The sequence below is a fragment of the Doryrhamphus excisus genome, chromosome 21, assembly GCF_030265055.1.
Source record: "Doryrhamphus excisus isolate RoL2022-K1 chromosome 21, RoL_Dexc_1.0, whole genome shotgun sequence".
Lineage (NCBI taxonomy): Eukaryota > Metazoa > Chordata > Actinopteri > Syngnathiformes > Syngnathidae > Doryrhamphus > Doryrhamphus excisus.
In genome coordinates, this window is record NC_080486.1 from 6,649,168 (window position 1) to 6,674,726 (window position 25,559).

Here is a 25,559-nt window from a genome sequence, read left to right on the forward strand (position 1 = left end):
ATTTTTAACAGTGATTTCTGTGATGTTTACTTTAAAATGTTAGCAAAAATACATTTTTATTGTGGTAAGAAATGCTTGAGAGCCAGATAGTGTCATCAAAAGAGCCCTACCTGGCTCCCGAGCCATAGGTTCCCTACCTCTGCCCTACAGCAAGCAGAACCACACACAAACAGAGCTCTGTCATTACGCCCGCATTCATCCATCACCACTGTGCAACATGTGACACATTCTTAAGATGGTTTCGCACTTGCAGGTGGCTTTTTCTGGTCCCAATCAGTTGATGTGTTTGTAAACATTTTTGCCCACTAGTGTGTGTTCACACAGTAAAAATTCCAAGCACACCAAAAATGCATTACAGGAAGCCAGGGGACATTGCTCTCTTTTCTGACTGGTTAGCAATAGATGCAAAGAAAGTAAACAGGAAGTGGGTTGGAGTAGTGAATGACAGGGTGAATAAACACAACATGGTAGTGTAGTTGGTTGTGTATTTAACATGGAACTCAACCTACAATTGCACATTTCAAACCCCACGGTTTGATCACGCAATATTGATACAGGTTAGCAGGTTAATTATGTACCCTGTGCCATCTGGTCACTGGTCATCTATGAACAAAGATATATGACCTGTGGTAAATAAATCATTTTCTGATCAATTAAAGAGGACCTATTATGCTTTTTCCACATTTCTGACATAAATATAGTTAGAATGTTGTATTCTCGTGTTAAACAATGCCAAAGTTTTAGATAATGAGGTTTCCACATTTGGAAGTGAGCCCTGAAAGAATTTGGGTTGGCTCAAAACGCTTGGTTTCAAAAGGCGTGGTAAAACCTCCCCTTTGTTATGTCACAGAGGGGTGGACTTCCTTATACGGGCATGTCTGTAAGCGGATAAGCGCTCTGCCCTCCCCTACGCTCTGCTTCCCCCACCCTTGCCCAAGCGCTGCTCCTCTGTTTACTTGTTAGCAATGCCACATTTGTTTACAATTCCTAAAGACACCACTACCGGCAAAAGAAATGCTCCGACTCCTTTCCAGTGTTACTTGGTCGTGTGGACTGAGCAAGCATTAAGTAACATTTATCAGTGTCCTGTGTTTATTTTATGTAAGTCATGGAGCAAAAGTGCTTGGATACAGGATACATAAACAGTTGCTAAAAGCCGTTTAGTGGCCACATTCGATTACCCATGCTGTAGAAAACGCTAAAATGCTAAAGCTACTTTGTCATGAAGTAAGCTAATTTCTTGAGAAACTTCAGACTGTCCAGACTAAATCCGGATTGGATTTGGGATCCAACACATATGGCTGTATGTTAAAAGCAGACATTTTAATGTTTAATTTAATTAAAGCTACAAGCTGCAACTACTAATGATGTATTTTAGCCAGTAAGGAATTTCAGTTGCTAAAAATTAAATAATAATTCATAAAATTCCAACTTTTAATAAATGATTTGGGAATGCTTGATGCCAGTGTTGAACATGTCTATGTTCATGCACAGTGTGCATCTAGTGATGTGGAGGGTTCAACTGGACAGCAAGTAGTCGTCCACCATCAATCTCTGTCCACACAGAGCATGCTAAGGTGGGGGATGGGACCCTGTATGACTGCTTCAGACAGCAAATGGGAGTAGACGTGATGTAACAAAGGAAGGGTTCTAACTTTAGGACAATACATGGACGTCTTTGAGGCTGTCTGCCTCTGTTAGTTGTATAAGTGTGTTTATAGTGACAGACATACTATGGACAACGCACATGGGTGCAGCCACAGCATGTCATTGAAAAAAATCGAATCCATGGTGAACAACAGCAGGAAGAATATTATCTGTCTTTGCTGATATTATCATTACGATATGTTCCCTCAGAGCCACCGTGACACTGCCTCTTGGTCTGACACGTGTGACATTCTATCCCTTTTGTCAGTAGCTTAACTGAGCTTTTTTGTTTAATTTTTCGCGGAAACTTTATTTAAAGCTGGTGAGCTTTAAAATCCTGTAGTAACTAGGAATAACTAATGAATAATTTACAGAAAGCAGAGAGTAAAAAAGACGAAATAGATTAGTTAAATCTTAATTGGTTGTACATAATATTTTATAAAGAAATACGAATTTTGATTACAGAATAGTACACATGTGTTAAAGTCATTATTTTGTAATTAATGTGAATAGCAGCAGTGTTTGTTTACAGAGGTGGAGAATTATTTTCAATAGGCGGGATGTGCAGGTCTTCTTAACCAATGAGTTTCGCCTGTTTCACTATGTAGGCGGGACTTGCAACTCTATCAACCAATTACCGCCCACCTCTTCCGCAGCGCAAGGAGAAGTTAGAAATCTGCTTCCAGTCTGGTCTGGAGCCACGATGGATACAATACCATATATTTTACTTGTCCTGCTTTCCGCAGCAATGATACAAGAAACTACCGGTAAGTGCCGTAAATCTAATATATCTGGTTGTGTTTGGTGGTTTTCCCATGTTTCCACAGAGTTACACTGTTGTAGACAGCTAGCAAGAACATGTCTTTGTTTAAGAAAGCTGAAGAAGCGGTGTGTGTGAAACTAAGATGGCGCAGGGTCGGTGGCTAGCCTGCGGCTGCCCGTCTGTTGAATGTTTTTTGTCTGTGAAAAAACTAAACAATGACTTCAAAGGCACTCCAATCTTACGGGGTCAACAACTTAATTCTGGGGTAAAGTTTTTTTTTTTGCTAAACTTTTGGTTTCTGTTTTGCGACCAGTGTCCACTTTGTCAAATACAAAGTTGTCAGCTTAGCAGTGGTGGATGTTTGCTATTTGTCAAACTGCGGTTGTTCATTTACGTCGTAAATTAACTCATCGCCACAGGGATGAATGCGGTATTCTACTTTTTTCCAGTTTAACCTTTTTGTCTCGATGCGGCGTTGTTTACAAGTTGCCATGCAGTGCAAATCATTTATGAGTCTGGTAACTGGAAATGTCTCGTTTCCTCCTCATCTAGACTCATGAAGTTTGTGTGAAACATCAGCTTGTATCCTGCTATGTGCCACTCACCCTCTTTTGCGCTTTTGCGATCCGCAAAAGTAATACGAATTTTGTGTTAACTTTAATACATATTTTTAAATAAACGGTACTCACCTCCCCCACGTATTCGCCGAGCCACGTTATGTTAAGAAACGTGCTTTTTGTCACGACCGCCACGACTCTTTTCGTATTTCTGCCTTGTAATATTTAGTTTTTAGTGCTGGTGTGTGTCTCAATGGGAGCATAATGCAGTTGCAAATGTATAGTGGTAGTCGCTTACACCGTGTCATTCATGAGTCCTAAAAACGTGTGGATACATTTGGAATCTTGCTTAGTTCAGGGATTAACCTTGGTTAACTTAATATTCACGACTGATGAGTGCGATTCTGCGTTGATTTATTCACAGTCACCTGCCATCCGTTTATGCCGTGTAACACACCCATTTGCAGCATATTGGTGCTTGGCTATTTTCATTACTTAATGTGTAATTAAAAAAGGAGATGTCCTATCCGAATTGTTGACATCTTGGTTGTAAGCGTTATTTTCATTGAATGGCAGACTCAAGCATTTTCTTTGTGTGTCTTCCCTTTGTGTAGCGAGCATGGGAGCCGAATCATGCTTTTCACACACATCCATGGAGGCTGATCAGAACCTCCCCATTGCCAAAAGCAGAGCCATGTCCTCACATAACACCCCGTTGCCTCACAATCGGGGCCATTATCAAATTGATATGTTGCCTTTGGGACACACAGAAGGGAGGCAAATTCCACATGCTTTGTCCTGCAATAGGATTGTCATGGCTGGGGGTTTGCTGCATTTTTTCACGACGGAATGCAATATGGGTATTTGATTTACAATCAGTGCACATTAAACACACCTGCATATTAAAGATATGACTGTATGTTAGATTGTAAGTTGGGAATTTCATGGAAAACACTGTGTATACCTTTTAAGTGTTCCATGCTTCTATGAGGAAAGAAGGAAAGCAAGCGCTGCTTATGCCTATTAACAGCAGCACACCAAAGCTTGTTGCATTGTTAGTGGGGATGTATCGACTCACGAAAGTAAAACAGCCACACACATCCAAACACAGGTAGTGATCTGTCACTATTGCACATCCCATCCGAGCCTATAGGCTATGTCCGTGTGCTCTGTCACCCTCTTCTCTCCAAGTCTCCCAGCATCCAGCCTCATTTGTCTGTGCATCGTGTTAACCTCCTTTTAAGAATACAAAACAATAGGGGTGTAATGGTACGCCATCTTCATTATTAAGTCGCTGTTCACTTAGGCTGCGTCCACACAAGAAGGCGACAAGTTGAAAAAAAATAGTGTCCACATGCCAGATGTGTAAATAGTTGTATCCAGATATCCTCTCTTGAATGAAAAAATGTAATACAAAAGGTGCACATTGTGTATTACATCTGGTGTAAAGACATGCACACACAACCACGTGATACACCAAACCATACGCATGCATATATAAGTCTGTTGTCTTTCACTTCCCAAGGCTCATCTAGACTTATAAGACAACAAAGTGTTTGGAGAATATCGACTGGGGTGAGTCACGTCAGTTGAAATATTCAAGATATTATGTTGGCTCACTTCTGGTCACATGATGGCGACAGAGTGGTGCTGGGTCAGTGATGTCATAATCACAAGCCGGAATTTTCAAATTTTCAGAATGTGAGGTAGGTTTAGATCGTGGAAGACATATTCATAAAATACCATTTCAACCATACCAACTCCCCCCCCATCATTCACAATCCTTATGTGAAACCTGAACACACATTTCTTTCCCATTTCTGTGCATTCTAGTGTGAGAAAACACGTTTATATCAGCTTGCTACCAAGGGCTGTCATGGGAAATACCTTTTGGGAAATAATTTTGATGCTGAAGCCCTCACAAAAAAATATTTAAAAAACGCAACAGTGTTTAGCATAACAGACTAGCATATTACTAGCATTATACTATTATTATTGTAGCGACTAACATGAAAACTATTTTTATCTGGCGAGCTAACACGACGCGTGGCTAATTGCTAGTCTCGGCATCATTCACAGACGGTGTGGATACCTAGCTCTCAATTTCGCTTCAAAGACTCAGCATTTTTAAATCTGAGGACTGGAGCACACATTTTGTGCTGGAACACACAGCCATTCCAAGGAGAGCGGACATCGCAAGTGTTGTCGCTGCTGTGTTGTGTTGTTGACAGGACAGGACTAGTGTAAGTGTGTGTATCAATGCACCTCAAATAAGTTTCGGTAGTGTTTTAAATGATCAAAATACGGCAAGATACTGCAACTATTACATGTTATCATTGGTGTACGTGTTAATGCATGATCATAGCATGTATATTAAACGATGCAACGTTGATCAAGGTTTCTTTTTTAGAGGATATGGGTGATATGGACCAAAACTTGCATTCTGATATATTTTGGTCAAATATCGATATACAATGTTTATCCCGATATATTTTCCATAAACTGAATTAGGCAAAAGTCAAACCCCAAAAGCTGGCTTAATCTCTTTGTATAGAGTGTGAATAGAATCTAGTAGGAGTTGGCTTAATTTAGGATGCCAAGTAGTTGTGTGTCTGCGTGTGCGACTAGGGCTCTGAGTATATTTTCACCACATTGTGTTTTAATTCTTTAACACACTTCCATGACTGTCCTTCAAATTAAGAGCGCCGTTTGCACCATGTCTGCGTAAACAAAACATATTGTCATAAAAATGTTTTCCATATGCGGTTGGAATTTCATGGGTGACCACATCTTTCTTAATGACAAGCACAGACATTACAGTTTGTTAAAGATTTCATAGCAATGTGTGCAGAGGCTGTCATCCCATCAGAAAAGTTATCAATACATACACATGCTTTACATTTTGAGACAAATGTATTTCATTAAATAATACATGTAATATTTTATTTACTATTAAATAAAAATGTAATGTAAAAACACACTGCAACTCAACTACCTGGCAGACATGTAAACAAAGTGTCTCAGTATCTTCTTAAGAAGCGCTCGTAGAGCTTTCTCTGAAATAGCAGTGAGAGGGCATGTCGTATCATAAAAAGCATAAAAATCCACGGTTTTCTACAAAGGTGAATGTCAGGTCACTCATTAGCCACGTATACATGGACCCAAATATTCCAATTGCATTCGGTTTATTTGCTCAAGCGGAAAGAATTTAATCTTTTGTATACACCTCATTTCGAAAGAAAATTGCTAATCCGAATGAATATATAATCTGATTCACAGGGGTGGAATATTCCTTTCCCCAATCCGATTGAGGTATCTTGTACCTTGTACCTTTTCTTCTTCTGTTGTTTATTGGCGGTTGGCAAGCAGCTTTCGGTGTGCATTACCGCCATCTGTGGAGCAGAATCTAAATCATTCTATACTTTATTCCCAAGTCCAGTTTTTCTTCAAAAAGAAAAAAAAATATATATCTATATAAAACATATCCCGAGTTTAATTATAAAATATTATCAAGATTGAATTTATCTTTTCCTGTTTAAATTTATCCCGGGTGCGTTCTTTTAGCGCACGCTCAGACATGACGTAACACCCAGCTTGAGACGTTCTTCAGTTTTAAAAGTAGAGGTGAGCAAGCGGCACCGGACTGCTGCGCAAAGTTTGTTTTTGATCCAAACAAAATTTCAAGACTGAATGAACGAAAAACTCGCAGTATGGAATTATTCCAACAAGTGAAATAAAAACTTGGGGAAGCCGGTATCACATGATGTTGATGTTTACGCTTTCCTGCGCATGCACCATTGACTATTCTGTTTGAATATAGCGGTGCATGTAGACAAGGAATATTTATTTCCATGTATACAATTGTTTTAGGAAAAGATTCCATTCGGAAAGAGGAAAAACTCCTCATGTATACGTGGCTAATGTTATCATTTGTGCTACCTTGGCTGTATATTCATACAATCTAGCTTGGGATGTCAGATATTGGCTCTTTTTTAAACAATCCTTTCGGAGACTGAAGAAGAAGGATGTGATGTCACTTATTTTCATATTATTGAGGTGCATTTTTGTTGTTATACATATATTTGATTGTTGATATCATCATTGTGTGGCAGGCTTTTGCTTGAACCCTTGAGCAGACTGTGTAAGCCTGTTCACATTTGTAAAAAGTGCCATTCGCTGCTTATGATTTGTTGTCTTGTATTGCAATGGGCTTTTAACAAACTTTTTCAATGAGCAGTCACTTGTTCCACATTTGTTACTGCAAACCCAAACTAGTTACAAAGTTGACAATTTTTTTCCTGTTTCTGTTTTTGTCATCTCGCATGCTAGATGACGAGAGGGGGCACTCTGCATATGTCTGTTCGCGTTGGTCCTACAGTATAGTGGAATGAACAAAGAGAGTAAGCCCTCCTGTCAGCCTCTTTGTCCCCCGGTACGTGGAGGCGGGACTACTAGTTTGTGGATAGACAGAGTGCTAGCAGTTAGAAAGTTAACAAGCAAATGCTGAGATGAATGAAGGCACAAAAACCATGGTTTCTCAGCCGCCACAGCGCAGCGTGGAAGTTCACCGGAGCCTTTGTCCAGACAGTCAACATTTGCTGAGGCGTCTGATCAGCAAAGTAGTAAATGTAAAACGAAAAAGCACAAAATGGTGCTTGCTCACAGACAGTGTCTCTTGCTACACTGCAAAAGAATACAATCGATACAGTTGAAAAGACAACATTTTGGGACATGTTTGACAGACAGTAGGAATTGCCTGGGAGAACGTACACAACCAGCAATTCCTGAACTGTATAAACAAGTGAAAGAAGACGTGTTGAACCTTCCATTGTATTCCACCAGGACAAGCGAGCTCAAGTGTTATTTTTGCGAAAAGTTTTTTTTCCATTGGGGTTTTTTGGCTTTTTAATTTCACTTATGTTGTTTTGTTTAATTTTATTTAAAGGTTCTTGACATTCCAATTACAATGTTAAATACTCTTGAGAAATTACAGTGTATTGTAGTGCTCTACGATTTACGTTTTAACTGAATTGTGGACGGAATTGGTCAGTAAAAAAGGAAACTATTCTTAAATGCGGAATCTCGTAGAAATTGACAGAGTGAATGAAATGCTGTAGACCACTCAAGCACTGCTGTATGTCCTCACATACTCTATCCAGCCCTTTCCTGAAGTAAACATGTCAAGGTGGCACCTGGTAACATTGGCGTTGGCAGAAAAGCTTTGAAAAACTTGTTACCAAGCTTGAGCTCGTGAACAGCAATAGAGCCAGTGAAAGCTAGCTGGGTTGGGTTAGCTTAGCTTAGCTTAGCTTAGCGCAGCACACTTGCTAAGCGAGCAAATTGTTTATACCGGCACAGAGCAAGTTAAGTGCAGTCGGCCACCTTGTGTTGTACCCGCGTGAACTATTACAGTTTCCACGTTTAACATCATGTGCTTTGGCACCCTCATTATCCCAATATGTCTCTGTCAAAAAAGAGAAAAGTGGATGCAGAGTGCCAAATGTTCCAAGAGAAATGGTCGTCGTCCTATTTATTCATGGAAGTGAATGGGAAAGCTGTATGTTTGGTGAGTTCACAGTAGGGGTGTGAATCTCAGCACTGAGGACGATTCGGTACACATCTCGATTCACTGCCAGCGATACATGGAATTTTCTGGCGATACAATTCATCCTCTTCACGATGTGATACAATGCTATAATCATTTAGTTCAAATCAATGCGATCCGATATGATATGGTGCAATTTCTTGCTATATGATGCAATTCAACATGATGCAAATAAGCAAAAGGGAAAAATTGAATTCAGTATGGTCCTACAAAAAGGATTTGGCTTTATTCCTTATAGGCACTTGGCAGTAAATTCAACATGTGCTGTTTGTCTTTTTTACTATGCACCACTTCTTGCTAATTGTTTTTGCCATCTTAAAACAGCAACAACTTTCCTCACACTTTCACATGGGCTATGCAATTACAATAGCAGTGGTTCAGTGGTGGAGTAAAACATTCATTCATTCATTTTCTACTGCTTATCCTCACAAGGGTCGCGGGGGGTGCTGGAGCCTATCCCAGCTGTCTTCGGGCGAGAGGCGGGGTACACCCTGGACTGGTCGCCAGCCAATCACAGGGCACATATAGACAAACAACCATTCACACTCACATTCATACCTATGGACAATTTGGAGTCGGCAATCAACCTAGCATGTTTTTGGAATGTGGGAGGAAACCGGAGTACCCGGACAAATGGAGTAAAACAATTAAACAATAATTACTGCTGTAAAAAATACAGTATGCAGTAACAACAAAGTTAAAGTGACACTTTCAACCTTGAAGTCAATGTTTGTTTATATTCCTATCTGCAAAACACACTGCTAATATGAATGCACTAGAGGGTAGGCTAATACAGTAGTGAGGAGCAGAAAGTGTAAAACAACTTATATCCTTTTTAAAATTGTTTCAAAATTCAGGAAGAAGCCAACTGCGCTCTGCTGTTCTAATGTCACCTGCTGTGCTGAACACTCGTTTAGAGGGGACACTTGTTGTAGGGACGGACAAATAGCTCCTGGACAATTTGGAAAGCAGCGGAAGATCCTCTGACCTGATTTGCTTGGTTTTCCCCTGGTGTCCGACGAGGATCTCGACGGGGAGGTGGCGGTAGACTTGTCCGTGTTGTGGTGCCGCTTTTTTGAAGGGGGTCTGCATGTTTGTCGTGCTGCTGTTGCTGCCGCTTTTTTTTTTGAAGGGGGTCTGCATGTTTGTCATACTGCTGTTGTAGCTGCTTGCGTGCGAACGTCTATGCTGTTTTACTAGTAGTTGTATGTGCCTCACGACTTCCGTCTGTATTCAATACAAAAGGCGAAATAATGATGGTGCATTCATTGCACCTGGGGAACAACATATGGGGTGAAATTGAACATTAATAAAACGGCGCTTGCATCGGATTTTACTGATACCCACAAACGCATCGAGATGAATCTAGACTCACAACCGCAACATCAGGGCATGAGTCAAAGCTGGCAGGGATTAGATTGTGTGGTTGTGTGACGATGAGTATATTTTCACCACGTTGTATTTTACAGCTTTAATGTAAGGAACGTTTTACAGTGCCTGGTGAAGATGTGGAAGTTCTGAGTGGGGAAAAAATATGAGAAGCATGTTTATTTTTAAAAGTAGCTTGTCCTCGCCGTAAATACACATTCTCCACACACACAGAACTTCTGTGACTGGCCTTCAAAATAAGTACGCGGTTTCTCGCATGTCTGTGTGAACAAAAGAAGAGTGTCATACATATCTTCCATAGGCAGTTGGAATTGCATGGGTAACTACATTTTAATCGCAAGCACAGGCTTCATTTAGTAGCAATGTGTGCAGGCTGACATCCCATAAGAAAAGTTAGCCTCACGGCCCACATGGAAGTAGATTTTCCTCCATGCGGCCCCTGAGCTAAAATGAGTTTGTTTTAGTGCTAAACCAAGGTATTATTGGTTTTAATTCTCTGATTAATATGGCATATGTTCATCAATAAAAAGGTCTCAAAATAATGTTGACAATAATGTAGTTTATCGTCAATACTTTGTAGGACAATTATTATCCAGCTGAATTTGGTATTGAGACAATTATTTTAAATTATTTATGTTTGCATTGTTTCTTTTTTTTAATAAAATATAAATTTTACAAATACTGTGTGGTGACTTGAGTTTAAGGATTAGCCATAGTAGACTTCATTGAGAACTGCAATTTATTTATTATTTATTTAGTAAGAATTCCACATTTGTTGTTACTTATTTTAAATACGCATGTTCACCTTTCATTGTGTTATATTGTATGGTTTAAAAATGATTGTTTTGACTTTTACTTACTTTTTTTCAATAAAGATATTTCAAAATAACACATTTTAGGGCTGCCTAGTCTTGAATTTTATTTGTGAAATGAAACTGTGCAGTAGATGAGCCATTGCACTGTGTTGCGCAGGTGCTTGTGTGCATATACTTGTGTCTTTCTGATTAGAATGTTTATGTGTAAAGTCATACTCAATAGACTTGATGAGTAATATTTATGTAGTATCAAATTTTAAAATTAAGCACCCACTTTGCACGATACATCAGGCTGATATGCGCGTGGGTTCGCCGATGTATTTTTCCGCCACATGATTTACAGACAGGCATCTCCCGGGCAGCTTTGTGTTGCCAGAGGACCCTGCAGTCGCGGTACCCCTCCCCCACTGCAAGAGTATGTTATCAACTTTTAATTAGCCTCTAACAGTTAAACTTAGTTGAAATATTGCCACCTGCTTTGAAATAGGAAACATGAACGCCAAGTGCATGCAATATATGTGCTTGAAAATATAGTTTAGTTTGTGGGTCTGAAAAACAGGAATGCTGCTGAATGCTTCATCTTTAAAAGTGCCTACCGGTGTAATTAGCGAGCTGTTGATGTAGTTGTAGGCTAATATGTACAGTTGTTAACAACACCGCTTTAATGTCAATGTTGTCAATTCAGTCACATGGTGTTTGGAGGAGTTTCATTCAGCGAACGCCGGGCTGAGGTTAAATGCGTGTCGTGTTACGTGTGTGTGTGCTCTCTCAGAGATGCTGTTAAATGCTGTTTAAATGTGTGTTTAAGAAAGCTGAATCCTACTGTGTTCAGTGTTTACATTCCGATAAATATTTGTTTAAACTTGAGACCCGTAATATTTGTTATCATTGTCATTTTTTCATGTAAATTGAGGGAGCAAAAGCAGTATCAGCCACAAATATCGGTCCAAGCAAAATCGGCCATCGGCTAAGGGTTACGGGGGAAAAATCGGTATCGGCCCGATTAAAAAAAACATATTGGTCGATCCCTACAAGGTATATCATGGTATGAAAAGTCTCTGTTTCAAAACCACATAAATTATTCGTCATGCCGTTCATGTGACACAATAGAAAGTGGAGGTCCAGCGCTGCCTTTATGTGGGAATACTTTGTCATATCCTGTTATTCCTTGTAGTTGGAAGTGGGTTTTGATGTGTTGACAGGCATGTGCTATGTTGCCAAAAGTTGGGCAGAAATGGCACTAAGAATGTAAATCACTTTGATAGATGAATCGATTCAAATCTAGATCCACAGGTCATGATGCGATTTAAAAAGAAAAAAAGATACAGTATATATTCAAAATAGAACTATTCCATATGCTTTGATGCGACATACGAATGATACAATTTGATTTCTTGATGTAGACAACAAACAAAGAAATGTCTGTTATTATAAAGATGCCAATTCTCAAGAAATGCTCATCTTTAAAATCCAAAGTGCAGGACAGAGGCCTGGGGAATCAGGTGACAAGATGGCGAGGCACAGATGTCATTCAGATGCTCTGGTGTCATTTCCTCTTCACAGCAATATTTAAATCATGTTCATAGTTTCATTCATTCATTTTCTACCGCTTATCCTTACAGATAAGAAGGAAAAATTGAGGGCCATGCGGCCCTCCACCACAGCTTAAAAAAATCCAAGGGGAACTCTGAGCCCTCATGTCATCCTGTCTGGTAGATGGGGAGAGGAGGAAAATAAACATCCACATGCTAATATATTGTCAATATATTGAGGCCGGCAAAATGATCAAGTTTGCTGTTATTAATCATGTGATTAATTAATTTATTGATTATCGCAACAGGCCTCGTATTGACTACTGGAATTCTGGCATTCTGACAACCCTATAAAATTGAAATGGACATTTGTTGGCTTCTATGTGTGTCTTTAATTTTGGTGCAGCTGTCGGGGTGCTTGCTATTCAAGCTTTCGATCAAACTGCTGCATATTTATAAGACCAGCGACAGTTGTACTGCCTGCTTCCCTTCCCGGCCTCAATTGTATGACCATCCCCACCCTCATCTTTGTTTAGTTAACAAAAAGGTTTCTGAAAGCTGATGTATTTTATCTTTGATGGTAAAGTAAGTGCCATGCCGTTTTCTGAAGGATGTGTCACAAACTGTAATTGCGAGCAAAAGAAAAAAAAAAATCAGCGAATACAAGTACTACTAAATAAACCACTTGGGGGAAATAGTCTAATTGCGAATAAGCCCAACCCCCCATCATTGCTTTTTGTAATGCGATTTAAAATTCTATTTTTAGGTTTGCAGGGAAATACGTATGTATAGTATTGTAACACAGTGGGTTATTTTAGCAGTGGTATATCCTGTGGTCTGTAAATAAACATTCTAAAAAGCAGCTCTGGCTCACTGTCTGTTGGAAAGTTACCATATGTAGAGCCCTATAAATTCCGTTTTATTTTTTCCCAAATTCCGTTTTATTTTTTCCCAAATTCCGTTTTTTCCGTTTTTTTTTTTTGAATTCCATTTTTGTTTTACCTTTTACTCATTTTACCACAAAAGAGTGCGTTTTAATAATGTTTATGAATAAAATGCACACTAATTAATTAGAAATGAACTTACATTCATTGAGGCGACACAATATTGCACTTTTCCTCAATACTTTACTACTGCATCATGTAACACAACATTGCACCAGGTACTTCAAATAAAACATGTTTGAAGTGAAAACAAATGACATATTAAAAAATAATAAAGTGCTCAACCAGCCTTTTCTCTTCAAGCGAAAATATACTTGACTTTATACAAAACACAGTCAATTTTTTAACATAGAACATATTAAAACAATCTTTTCCACAGTACATAAAGTGCATCAAAACAAGGCAAAATCCTCGACGAAGTCTTTTCTTAAGTCCGCTGACTTGAACGAGGCAGTAACGCATGTCTGTCGGGGCTCCCTGCTAGCGTTAGCGCTATGCGTTTCTTTTTTTTTTTTAGATGACTTTTGGATAACAAGTGGTCATCACATGTGTTTTTTCGCTTCCAGTCAACTGAGTGTTGACAGAAAGTACAAAATAACATGTCACCAGATACATAGAAGTCACCTGGGTACTGCTCGGCTCTGTATTTCGGCGTTAGCGTGGTATTGCGCAACTTCTTCGCAGACGGGGGGGGGTGCCATGTTTGAAAAAGGGCGGTAGGCAGGTATTGTGTCACATTGATTACCGACCTCTGGGAACGATTCCCCAGGTTTATGTTCCTCTTTCTCATGAAAACAGCATTTCCGCGATATTCCGCATTCAAAATAATTTCCGTTTTTATTGTCCAATTCCGCGATTCCGTCCGCGATTCCGTGAACGCGGAATTTATAGGGCCCTACATATGAACACATACCATGCACTCCACCAGTCAGTTGTGACTTTTTTGGGCCTTTTGTATTTGTATGCGTGCTCCATTATAGTATTCTATTGCAGATAGTGTGTGTTTAATTTCCATTAGGTTTGCTTGTTTTGCACTCAATCCAAACGCACAATTGATCTTCAGTTTGTCCTGTGGCAAGGACAGTATCTGGTCATGGGATAGTGTGAGACACCTGCTCAGCTTTGGCTCCAGCAAATTATTCCTGATGGTCTGCTCTCCGTGCCCGCATAAGCATGAACTAACAATTGGTGAGACCACATCTGTTATGGACAAAGGACTGGCCATAAAGAAACTGGCTTATTGGATGGGGGCAGGGTAGATGTGGTTTGTGTGGACCTTGACCTATGGAAGTGACTGGAAGGTGAAAGGTCTTGCAGAAAAAAAGGGAATGTGCTGATTTCCTTGCACACTCATTCACTCACTCGAATGAATTAAGGAATGAGGTGGGGGCAGGGCAGTATGCCCACAGTACCTTTTTAAATATTCTTTCTTTGATGCAGTATGTTGCGGTGTTGTTGATTTAGATGCCCTTCCTTACATGCCGAACAGATTTGCTCTGCCAGGAAAAGGTGGAAGATACTGTTCTCTTGGGTGTTATGACTTTCGTAGAGTTGTCATACTGGGCTCTAAGCGATATTTTCCCCGCACATTATTATGCCATACATTATTTTTTCCACTTGTTTTGTTTGCGCAGCCATGGGGCAAACGGCGCTCTTATTTTAAATGAAGATCACAGAAGTGAGTTCCGTGTGTGATTCATCTTATGTATCCGCCACAGTTTGCAATCATCACTCAGCTTCTTTGCTTCATCATCTATACCAGTATAAGTCACTTTCCTATATATCGTTGTGTATATATAAAAAAAATATCGCCCAACGCTAGTTGACAAACTGCAATAATTCTTAGGACAATTAAGGACTCCATATCTCCATGGGGATATCCGATCGCTCGCCGTAGCAAAGGGATGATCAAAGCTAACAGCTGTCTCGAATGTCAACAAGCTACAAACATAATACGATGAATATGGCACAAACCAATAAGTGAGTAATTAATAAAGCACTATTAATCACTAAGAATGCTGCAGGAGGCAGGGCGCTGAAACATGACACCTCTGCCTCAAATCCAGTCTATATCGATATGAACGATATGCTTGTTTTTGATATCGTGCTTAACAGAAATATAGATACTAGAAAGTTGGACTAGATACTGAACTAGATACTGAACTAGATACTTTTTGAAAAGACATCGATAGACGGCAATGAGTCAAAGTTAAAGTCAATGAGTTAAAGTTGCATCATCTGTGTGTGGCTGCCTGTTTAAATCTGGAGTGGGCTAATGTCAGCTGGCTGATGGCGTATGACATCTATGAAGACACAGACATAGACTTTCTTGACAATATGATGATGACAGGTGACCAACACTACTTTTGCGATCACCGTAATAGGCACCACTGTTATAGCATATACTATGTCCATCCATACACTGCATTACTTAAAATTGTTTTAACTTAAAACTATTTTCCAAGGGGTGGAGGTTGCCTTTGAAACATACTGCCACAGAGCCGTCAGTACTCCTACGCCTTGCTTTTTCGTTACCAAGTTAGCACACGCTGTTGCTGTGGCCATGTGGACTCTAAAGTACTGGAGCTTATATCAGTGGTTTTACATACAAACCAATCGATCTTGGAATATCGGACTCTGCCACGTATCTCTTGGCCTCTCTTGTTGGTCTGCCTGCCAAGTTTCTCATCCATTTTCATGCTGTCATGCCACAGCAATGAGGATGTGCTTTTATTTACAGTATTAGGACAGTTCAGTCAAACAAATGCGACTTTTAACATGCAGAAAATGAAATTAATATTTTAATAAGAGTTACTTTGGAATGGGTTTATGTTGTGATAAATTAACAGTAACAGTATAAAACATTATCTAAAGACCTTATTTACTGGAAGAAGACCTCTTTGTTTTTCTTTCATTGGCTTGAAGTGAACAATAGTGTTTCAAAAGATCTGCCATTCTTTTGACAGAAGCATCGCATTGAGAGATGGCATACATGCTTCTTGACAAACACAGTTTGGTGCCTCAGTGATAGGGCTGGATGATATGGACCAAAACTCATATCCGGATATATTTAGGTTGCATATCGATATACGAAATATATTGTCATGAACTAGGAATGAGGGTCTGAAACCCAAAAATATTTGGTGGAACACAAAACAAAAAAAAATATTTACTGTCACAAAAGGTGTCATCACAAAGGGAAAAAGTACAACATAACATAAACAACAAACAGAGAACAAGTCCAAGGGCTAGAAACACTGTCACAGACAGGCAGAACGAGATTACGCACAAGGCAAAAAAAAAAACACTGCTAAAACCGTATAAACTTCCTACAGGCAGGTACTTACAAACACAGACAATGCACCATAAAGCAGGGTAACGAGTTCATACATGAGTCCGGGTATGGGGAACGTGAAGCGAAGGGTTACATGAGGGACTATCTGGTGGAAGGCTGGCCTGAGCATGCAGCTTAAGTAGTCGGATGGTAAATGAGGAACAAGTGTGTTTGGAGTGGCCCGTCTACTGCCAGTCGAGGTGCACTGAAAAAGAGGTCCAGCAGGAGAGTTACAACACAGATCATTACAGTATGCCCTTATTTTTTCCACGAAGTGAGATTAGACAAAAGCAATTTTTTTATTAAAATGTCAATCTTGCAGAATAGCTGCTGAAATGAAATAGTATATTATCTTTAAATAAATATAGAAAAAGTTAATCTAATCTGCAATCATGCTGCACCCACGTAGTCTCTCTGTAGCCAGGTTAGCGCCGTTAATGCTTTCATCTCACATTCCGCGTGATGGTTAAACATGGTTGATATACACAACAACCTTTATACCGTCTTTTTGCTGTTCACTCCTGATGCAGCCTCTCCTCCATATCTCAACTGGGATCTCTGATTACTCCGTGTAGTGAAGGGGTGCGCAAAGCACAGCTGATCCCAAGTGTAAACAATGGAGCAAGCGGCAAGCTACAAACGTAACAAGATGAGGTAAGGGATTGGTATGGCACAAAAAACAATAAGAAAATAATAAATACAGCACTGCTAAAGGGGACCTATTATGATCATTTTCCTAACATTTTTAGTGAGTTGTTGTCTCCTATGAAGCAGCTACACATAAGAAACCGCACAGACAACTTTTTAGATTTTGCAGAATCTGCACCTATTCCAGCTGCATTTCCTTTGATTTGTGCTTGCTGGCAATACGTTCTGTTTTAATTTATTCTACCCACGGGCCACTCCGCTGGCATTGGTCACACGCCCGAAGTCTGCCCCTCTGTGACATCACAAAAGGGCAGTTTTACCACACCTTTTGAAACGAGTGAGCCATCCCAAACATCTTCCAGGACTCACTTTCAAATGTGCAAACCTCATTATCTGTAACTTTGGCATGGTTTAACACAAGAATACAACATTCTAATAATTTTTTTTTCTAATTTGAAAGTAATCCAATCGTTTTTTTAGACCACTATTGATAACATATCAATATTATCATATTAAACAGCAGTGGTGTTCGTATATTTTTGGTTAAAATTTTTTAATTTGGTGCAAGTTGGATAAAATCAATTTTAGTAAATACAAGTAAACATGCCTCAGCACCTACGTATCTTCAAAGAACAGAAAAAAACTGCATGAAACTTCTAAGCCTGAGTAGATATTACATAATTCACATTTTGAAACATAAGCTTATTCACGCCTATCTGATTGTTGAAATGCAAAAATATTCTATTTGAAAATGGATCAGAACACAGCAGCCTTGGTTGAAATGTAAGAGACTATTGGTCCATGTTTTGTCTGCTTCTCTAACTGGTGTCTTTTAAAGCTTTGTCTGAGATTGTCAACTGTACTGTAAGAGTGGCCTTGTCAGTCTGCCATTTTATATTGCCTTTCCACAAGCATATCAGATACACTCTATTCTTGTATGCACACTAATAAAGTTGTGTAATAGTCAGTTTATCAGTGTCATTGACTCGACATTGATAATATAATGTCAAATGAGTCGTGTCTGAAAACTGTCTGATGTGGTTTTCTATGATATGTGGATGTGTATGCAGGCCTGTACGCTTAGCTTTTCACTAAGAGCACAGGTGCTCCTGAATGAAACAATTTAGGAGCGCAGAAGAAATGTTGAAATTTCTTCCATCCATCCATTTTCTTTGCCTCTAATCCTCACTTGGGTCCCGGGGGTTTGCTAGAGCCTATCCCAGCTGACCTCGGGCGGTAGTTGGGGTACACCCTGGACTGGTCGCCAACCAATTGCGGGGCACATATAGACAGACAAACATTCACACCTATGGACACAGCTACAAATGCAATTAGATGAACATCCATAGCTGCACACTTGCTTAAGGGGCACAAAACAATACGGAAGTAATAAGAACATTGTAATAGGGTAGTATTAACAAATGAGTGGGAATTCAATGCGGCATTACGATGCATACATACAAACAAAAAAATACGTATTTTAACGCACAAGTGGGACAACACTTGCATATTCTTTACTGCATTGCTCCAGGATCCATTGGATAACATAGCTGGTTAGCTGTACGCCAGCGAGTGCAGCTGCGCACTCTGCACACAAGCTTGTATCTCATTGAGCGGCAACACGAGAGTTGCCAATGTGAACAAAGAAAAGTTTTAGGACACTTATAGATTCATATAATATTGTGTGAAAATTTTACTCTAGTTTTATTCACTTTGTATGGATTACAGGAGCACTAAGCCCTTTAAAGGTTTGAAAAATGTACTCGCACGAGCGCTCCCTATTAATTTTTCTTTAAGTTTTCATTAATAATTTTATTTCTAGGCACATATGTGAGTGAATTACTCGCCTTACTCGAATTACTCTACTGTACAGCCTGGTATGTCGTTGACGATTTACTATAGAATTTTTTTCCAGTGCCGCTCTCAAATGGTGACAAATGATGTCAGAATTTTTCTCTCAGAACCCCTCCTTTCCATCCCCACATTGCACATTCTCTAATCTGTAATGATCTGATGTTTTGTATTTTTTTCTGCTGGAAAAAAAGGCGCAGGAACTCCTGCAAATTGCCCTTTTCTTGCAACATCCCAGTGTTTAAAAATCCTTCAAATTGGACTGTTTTTGTGTGAATCTAAAATACCTAAGTTTGTCGATCGATTTGTAAAAAAAAAATTATTACTATTGTGTGAATGTCTAAGCTCACAGTTACACCAACATGATCGGCGGCTAGCTCTGTATGACGCATGCAAGTGTACAGAGAGGTGGCTTCATTTTACCTTAATCTGCCTTTTCGAAATAGGCTCTTTGTATGCAGTATGTGCACTGCAATTGACTGCCAACCAGTCTGGACTGGTACTCCGCCTGTCACCCGAAGTCAGCTGGGATAGGCTCCAATGTAGTCGCAGCCCTAATGGGGACAAGCCCCCCAAAATTGAAGGAATATGCACTTAGTATTAATTTAATTTGGGAATCCTTAAGGTGAGAACTACTTGCCCGAACTTGCCCCATGTAAAATGAAAAGACAGCCATAATGAAATCATATATCAATATATGCTGATAATTCAATAAACAATAAACAAACAATAATTTGTAAAGCAAAGGTGAGTAAAATACACAGAGAAATGGAACCACTAGATTTTGTAGCTAGCACAAAATCAGCACTTCGTATTGGATCTAATCGGTGGTGTTTCATTGTGACTAAGGATCGACCGATACATCAGGCCGATATTTGCGTTTTTTCCTTGTATCGGTATCGGCCGATACGTGCATGGGTTCGTCGATGTATTTTTCCTCTGCATGATTTACAGCTTTGTGTTACCACGGCGGCAGAGGACCCCGCAACACACGTAGTTGCGGTACCCCGCCCCCACTGTTGAATCACATCAAGGGCGTGTTTTCACAAGTAATAGAGTTAGCTTGCTTTTAACACTTTACCAAGCCTATCACAATTCACTGGGTGATCGCTAGGCATAACATTTTAAGTCATGGTGTGACAACAAGAAAACCCAAAAACATCACATACCAATGCAACAGACGAATAAAAGCACTCTCACTAGTTGAGCAGAACAAGAATGAACAACTATGCAACTTTAAATGCGTGTCGTGTTATGTGTGTGCGCTCTCTCAGAGCACGCACGCACGCACGCACACACACACGCACAGAAGGAATTGGAGCAGCCGTGTCTGCTTATGAGAGGTCTTTATTGTGCACAACACAAACTTTAATAATGAGAGAAATGTTTTATATGTCGTACTAAATTGTGTCAGTGTGATGTGTTTGTGTGTGTGTGGAGGTATCGGTATCGGCATCGGCATCGGCCGCCAAAAAAACATATCGGTCGATCCCTAATTGTGACCACTTAAAATTGTCACAGCAATGTGATTCACTCAACTGTGCCATCAATTGATTTGCCACCGCTAGTAAAATACTTGTTTAGGAGGCACTGTTCCATCAGTTTTTGGTGATTTCCTTCAGAAGTTGTTGAAGAATTAGACAATGATGGCAGGGACGCCATGATAGACGTTTTTGTAGTCAAACGATCGCTGATTGGTTGATCGCAAACAAGAACGGGTGTGGGTAAAACGTGGACTGCAGAATCTAAATAAACGATTCTGATTGGTCCATTTCAAGATTTGCAAGGATTGGCTTGCAAATTACCACCGGAATTATGCAGTACGTGTTTTACCAACACCCAACAAGAACCGCTTTTAAAAAAAAAACTCTTCGCAGTATGGCATTCCCGACGGGAATATCACTGATTGGATTTACTTGCCCGAATTTTGTTTTAACTTGCCCCGGGCCATCGGTACATCGTTATTGTCGAGCCCTGACAGTATAAACAACTATTCACACTCATTGTCTCCAATTAACCTAACATGCATGGTTTAAAATGTGGGACGAAGCAGGATTACCTGGGGAAAAACAGGGAGAGCGTACAAACTCCACGCAGAGTTGCTCAAAAGTTGCAGCCAACATGCTAACCACAAGGTTACCGCTCAAGTTTCAAACTTTACTGTTAATACAGTATACATTCACATATATATATTTTTTGCAAAGCCCCTTGGCTGGACCCTTTGGTAGTAGCCATGGTCCTGGCTGCATCTGGCATTTTTTGTCCAGCAACTGTTGATAAGTTGAAATGCACTTGTTCTATTTGATTGTAGCCCAAGGGGGTTATGTATGTATTGATCATGAGATTGGTGCAGAGGTGTGCCTTGTTTCCACACAGAGACATTAAACATGAGGGACAGTTTAGTTTCTCTCGGGCAGCGAGGTAAACAAATGCAGCGCAGCCCATTTGTTTGTTTGGCTAACACGGGGGCCGGCAACCCGCAGCTCTAGAGCCGCATACGGCTCTTTAGCGCCGCCCTAGTGGCTCCCTGTTTGAAAATGGAAAAAGATTGGGGAGGGAAATATACTTTTTGTTTTAATATGGTTTCTTGTAGGAGGACAAACATGACACAAACATTCTTAATGTTTTCCAATGCTGTAAAAATGTGTAGAATAATATCAAATTTCAACATTTCTGTCAACGAAGATTTGCGTCATAGCCTACGACACACGTTTCCAGGGCGGGATGCAGGTCGGTGGATGTTGTAAACAAAACGGCTGTGTGATGGGCCGTGGATCCCAAAGGGAAAAAGAGAAAAATAACTGAGAACAGAGGATTCAACGTTTCTTGGACCGAATCATTTGCATTCATTGCATTCATCTTACATGCCCGATGTTGAGAAGCTGACCAGTCATGTCCAAAAACAGAAGTTACATTAAATGGGTAAGAGCACAATCCTGTCATTGGCACATATTTAGTAACAAAGTGGCTGTTTTTATCAAGTGCTTTCTGATTTTTGTCAGTATATATTTGGAATGACACCTAGGGATGTTATTGTGTATTTGTTTTTTGGTTGTTTTTTTGGTCCAATATGGCTCTTTCAACAATTTGGGTTGCCGACCACTGGGCCAACAGGAGTCATGGCTAGCTATTATGCCTTCTTGCATGGAACACGACAGAAAGTGAAATCAGGTAAATGTAAGCCCAGAAGCGTAAATACAGTAGTTAAACTGTACCTTGAGGGTTTTGTGTTGCTCATAACAGTTTGGGGAAGTCGTCGGAAACGTCTCCTCCAGGAATCTTATTGAAGTCATTATGTCATTTGTATCACATAACATATTATGTCATGTTGTATTGGACATAATTAATATCCTTAACAGTGGTGTTATTTGGTCTGCTGACAAAACTACAAGTGTGAATGCTAGCCTATACTACTGCACACTACTGCAAAGTAACCTTTTTTTGGGGGGTCCGAACCAGGGTAACGGACTCAAAGTGTGAATGAACCCTTAAAGGAAACACTGCTGGGTGCTTCATACTTAGCATTCTGCATGACAAGTTATTTGATTGTCTAGACTGGTGAGGCATGTTTGTGTCTGCTTTCATGGGACAGACTGGATTCCATGACTTGTCTGTCGGGAGATTGAGTCATAGCAGATCAGCGTCATCTGGCTTTTATTAGGCTGTCTGCTGTCTTTGTCTGCTGAGTTTTGTTCTTCTTCTTGCAAAAAGATGCAGTGGTAACACACACACTTAAAATGTATATTAATACTGTAGATGTATTATTATGTAGCTCTTAGTGGGGCTGACCCATTTCACAAATCTAATCTCATCCCAGTTCTCCCAATATTGCAATTTGCATCTAGTTTAATCTCTAATGAAAAATTTAAGGCTGCACAGCGGTCGAGTGGTTGGCGCGTAGGCCACACAGCTAGGAGACCCGAGTTCGATTCCACCCTTGGACATCTGTGTGCATGTTCTGCCTGTGCATGTGTGGGTTCTCATCCCACATTCCAAAAACATGTATGCTAGGTTAATTGGCAACTCCAAATTGTCCATGGGTATGAATGAGAGTGTCAATGGTTGTTTGTCTGTATGTGCCCTGTGATTGGCCAGCGACCAGTCCAGGGTTTACCATGCCTTTCGCCCAAAGACAGCTGGGATAAGCTCCAGGATGCCCACAACCCTCGTGAGGTATAGAAAATGGATGGATGAACAAGTTGAAGTATTTGGTAGAAAGTTTTATGGTTACACCACATTGATATTTTTAACATTACACCTTGAATATTCTCTCAAAATTGATTGAATCCAGTCGTTTTAGATCCAGTATTCAATAAGAAAATGTATAATTTGTGAATTTATGTTAAAATTTCAGCCTTTTAAAATTTTAACAAAATGATGCTAGCACAAAAAAGTAAATGAACTCAAACCATGTTTTCTCACTCAGGGTGCTTGTAAAACTCTCTTGGCCAATGAAAATAATCCTTACATTTGATTGTGGCATTAATACAAAGCGCTTAGTTCCTTCCACGCCAAAGCCTGAACATGACATGGAAATAACTTTTTCTTCTTTTGTTAAATTATGATTTTTGAATTATGAATTATTTTGAGACAAAGCTGAAAACCTCTTCCTTTTCCCACTATAGCCCTCCAGTGTCACTGTGAGCGCTGCACTGCCAACTCTAGCTGTACAACAGATGGCGTCTGCTTCGTCAGTATTCGCAAGTCAGGCAGCCGATTGACGACGGAACTGCACCAGTGTGTTCACGAAAAAGAACTGTTCCCTCGGGATCGGCCCTTCATCTGTGCCCCATCCTTCAAACACGACACGGTCCTTTATCCGATTTGCTGTACCACAGATTACTGCAACAAGGACCCTGACCTCACAGTTTTCCCAGGTGAGACCACATGTTTTCTTTGAATATTTTTGAGAGGGGACTTTCATTGTCTGCCTTTTGAACAGGAAACAAGAAATGTCCTTAGACATCAGGTGATTTACCGTGAATTACAGCCATACAGTTGCAGTAATTAAAATCTCACTTGCTTGACATCATTATTACTGTAATAATAGCATACAAATAGCATAAAGATATAAAGGATAAGATGGTAGATTGTGTAGAGAAGCACCCACGTGCTGTGAGTGCCCATATGGAGGTGTGTACTTCTTTGTGCATATTCATATATGTGTGCGTAAGTGTGCTTGTATGCCTGAATGTGTAATGTGAGAATGACAAAAGGAGAGGGACTGCCTTCTACCACCCAGTAAACCCAGCCCCGCGCAGCTAGGTCAAGCCCTCATCGCCAGAGATCCACCGGCCCCGTGGGTGCGGGCAAAGGCAGGGCCGACTCCCCAAGACCTGCCCCCGAGGAGACCAGCAAGGGGCCATGGAGGAGCAATCCCAACCAGCAACAGGGCGCCAGCAGGCCGGAGGAGAACCGCACCCCGAGACCGGCGGCAGACCATACCCCACTAGGGCAGAAGGGCATTGAGGGCCACTCACCTGCGGGCACAAGGGCGCCCACGCCAACCGGAAGGGAGCCCGTCCACGGCCGGAGGCGTCACCCCCCACACACCCGCCCCAGGTAACCCCAGGCCCGACCACCGGCGCAGGACTGCCCCGGCCGGGACAGATGAGGCTCGGACCCACTGCCCCATGGAGGACCAGGCGGCAGAGATGGAACGCCCAGTGCCAGACCCCCGCAGAACCCACCCCCCGTATATCTATATAGCTATACACACACACAAACACACACATATATACTCATAATAAAACTAATAATTAATAAATAGGCGACTAATTAAACTATTTAAAACAAATACATAAAAATAGACACATGCGCACACCCCATCCACTCAATATGCACACACGCGCACATACCGTGGACGTCCCAGAGGAGCTATAGGATGGGGGACCTAGGGGTCCGAGACCCACAACCAAGCCACGAGCCCAGGGAGACACGGACCGTCAAGGGATGGCACCCCAGACCCCCCACAACCACTACAGCAGTGAGGCAGACAAAGGAGCTGGCGAGGGGAGGTAGGCCTGCACATGACCAAACGGAGGGGGCGCACAGGCCACCAGCAGCATGGCCCCCACTGCCCGGAGACCGCTGAACGCCCCCCCAAGGGCACAGTGGTGCCCGCAACCCTGGACAGCCCAAGGGAGGTAGCGCCAACCGCGCCCCTAGGGCAAGCCCCATCATCAGCTGGTTCCAGCAGGACCTCCAGGAAGGCTATGCAGACCAGACCAAAACATCCTGCAGCCCAGGGCACCCCGAGCGAGCAGCCAGCTGGCAGCCCGCAGCAAGCGGGGTAGGCAGAAGGCTCTCCGATTCAGCCCGCCACGCCTGTGTGTGTAATGATGGTATTGTGTAGATTGTGCAATTAAAAACAGGCCTGCACCCAGGGGCTGACCTGTGTGTGGTGTATGTGTGTGTGTGTATCATATGAAGTAATTAAAAATGGAGGGAAGCTGAGCAATGGTGGGTCCCATG

General features: G+C 41.0%; 1 protein-coding gene across 2 annotated transcripts in view; it reads left to right on the forward strand.

The window, feature by feature from the left end:
• The first annotated feature begins 2,260 nt into the window (after positions 1-2,260).
• Positions 2,261-25,559, forward strand: part of tgfbr1b (transforming growth factor, beta receptor 1 b) — a 46,422-nt gene continuing 23,123 nt past the window's right edge. For both annotated transcript variants that reach the window (XR_009120488.1, XM_058059606.1), the window contains exons 1-2: positions 2,261-2,414; positions 23,711-23,962. Coding sequence is in view for 1 of the 2 variants with exons in the window: in XM_058059606.1 (XP_057915589.1) it covers positions 2,351-2,414; positions 23,711-23,962 (316 nt within the window). In the remaining variant the exon portion in view is untranslated. The remainder of the gene's footprint in view (positions 2,415-23,710; positions 23,963-25,559) is intronic.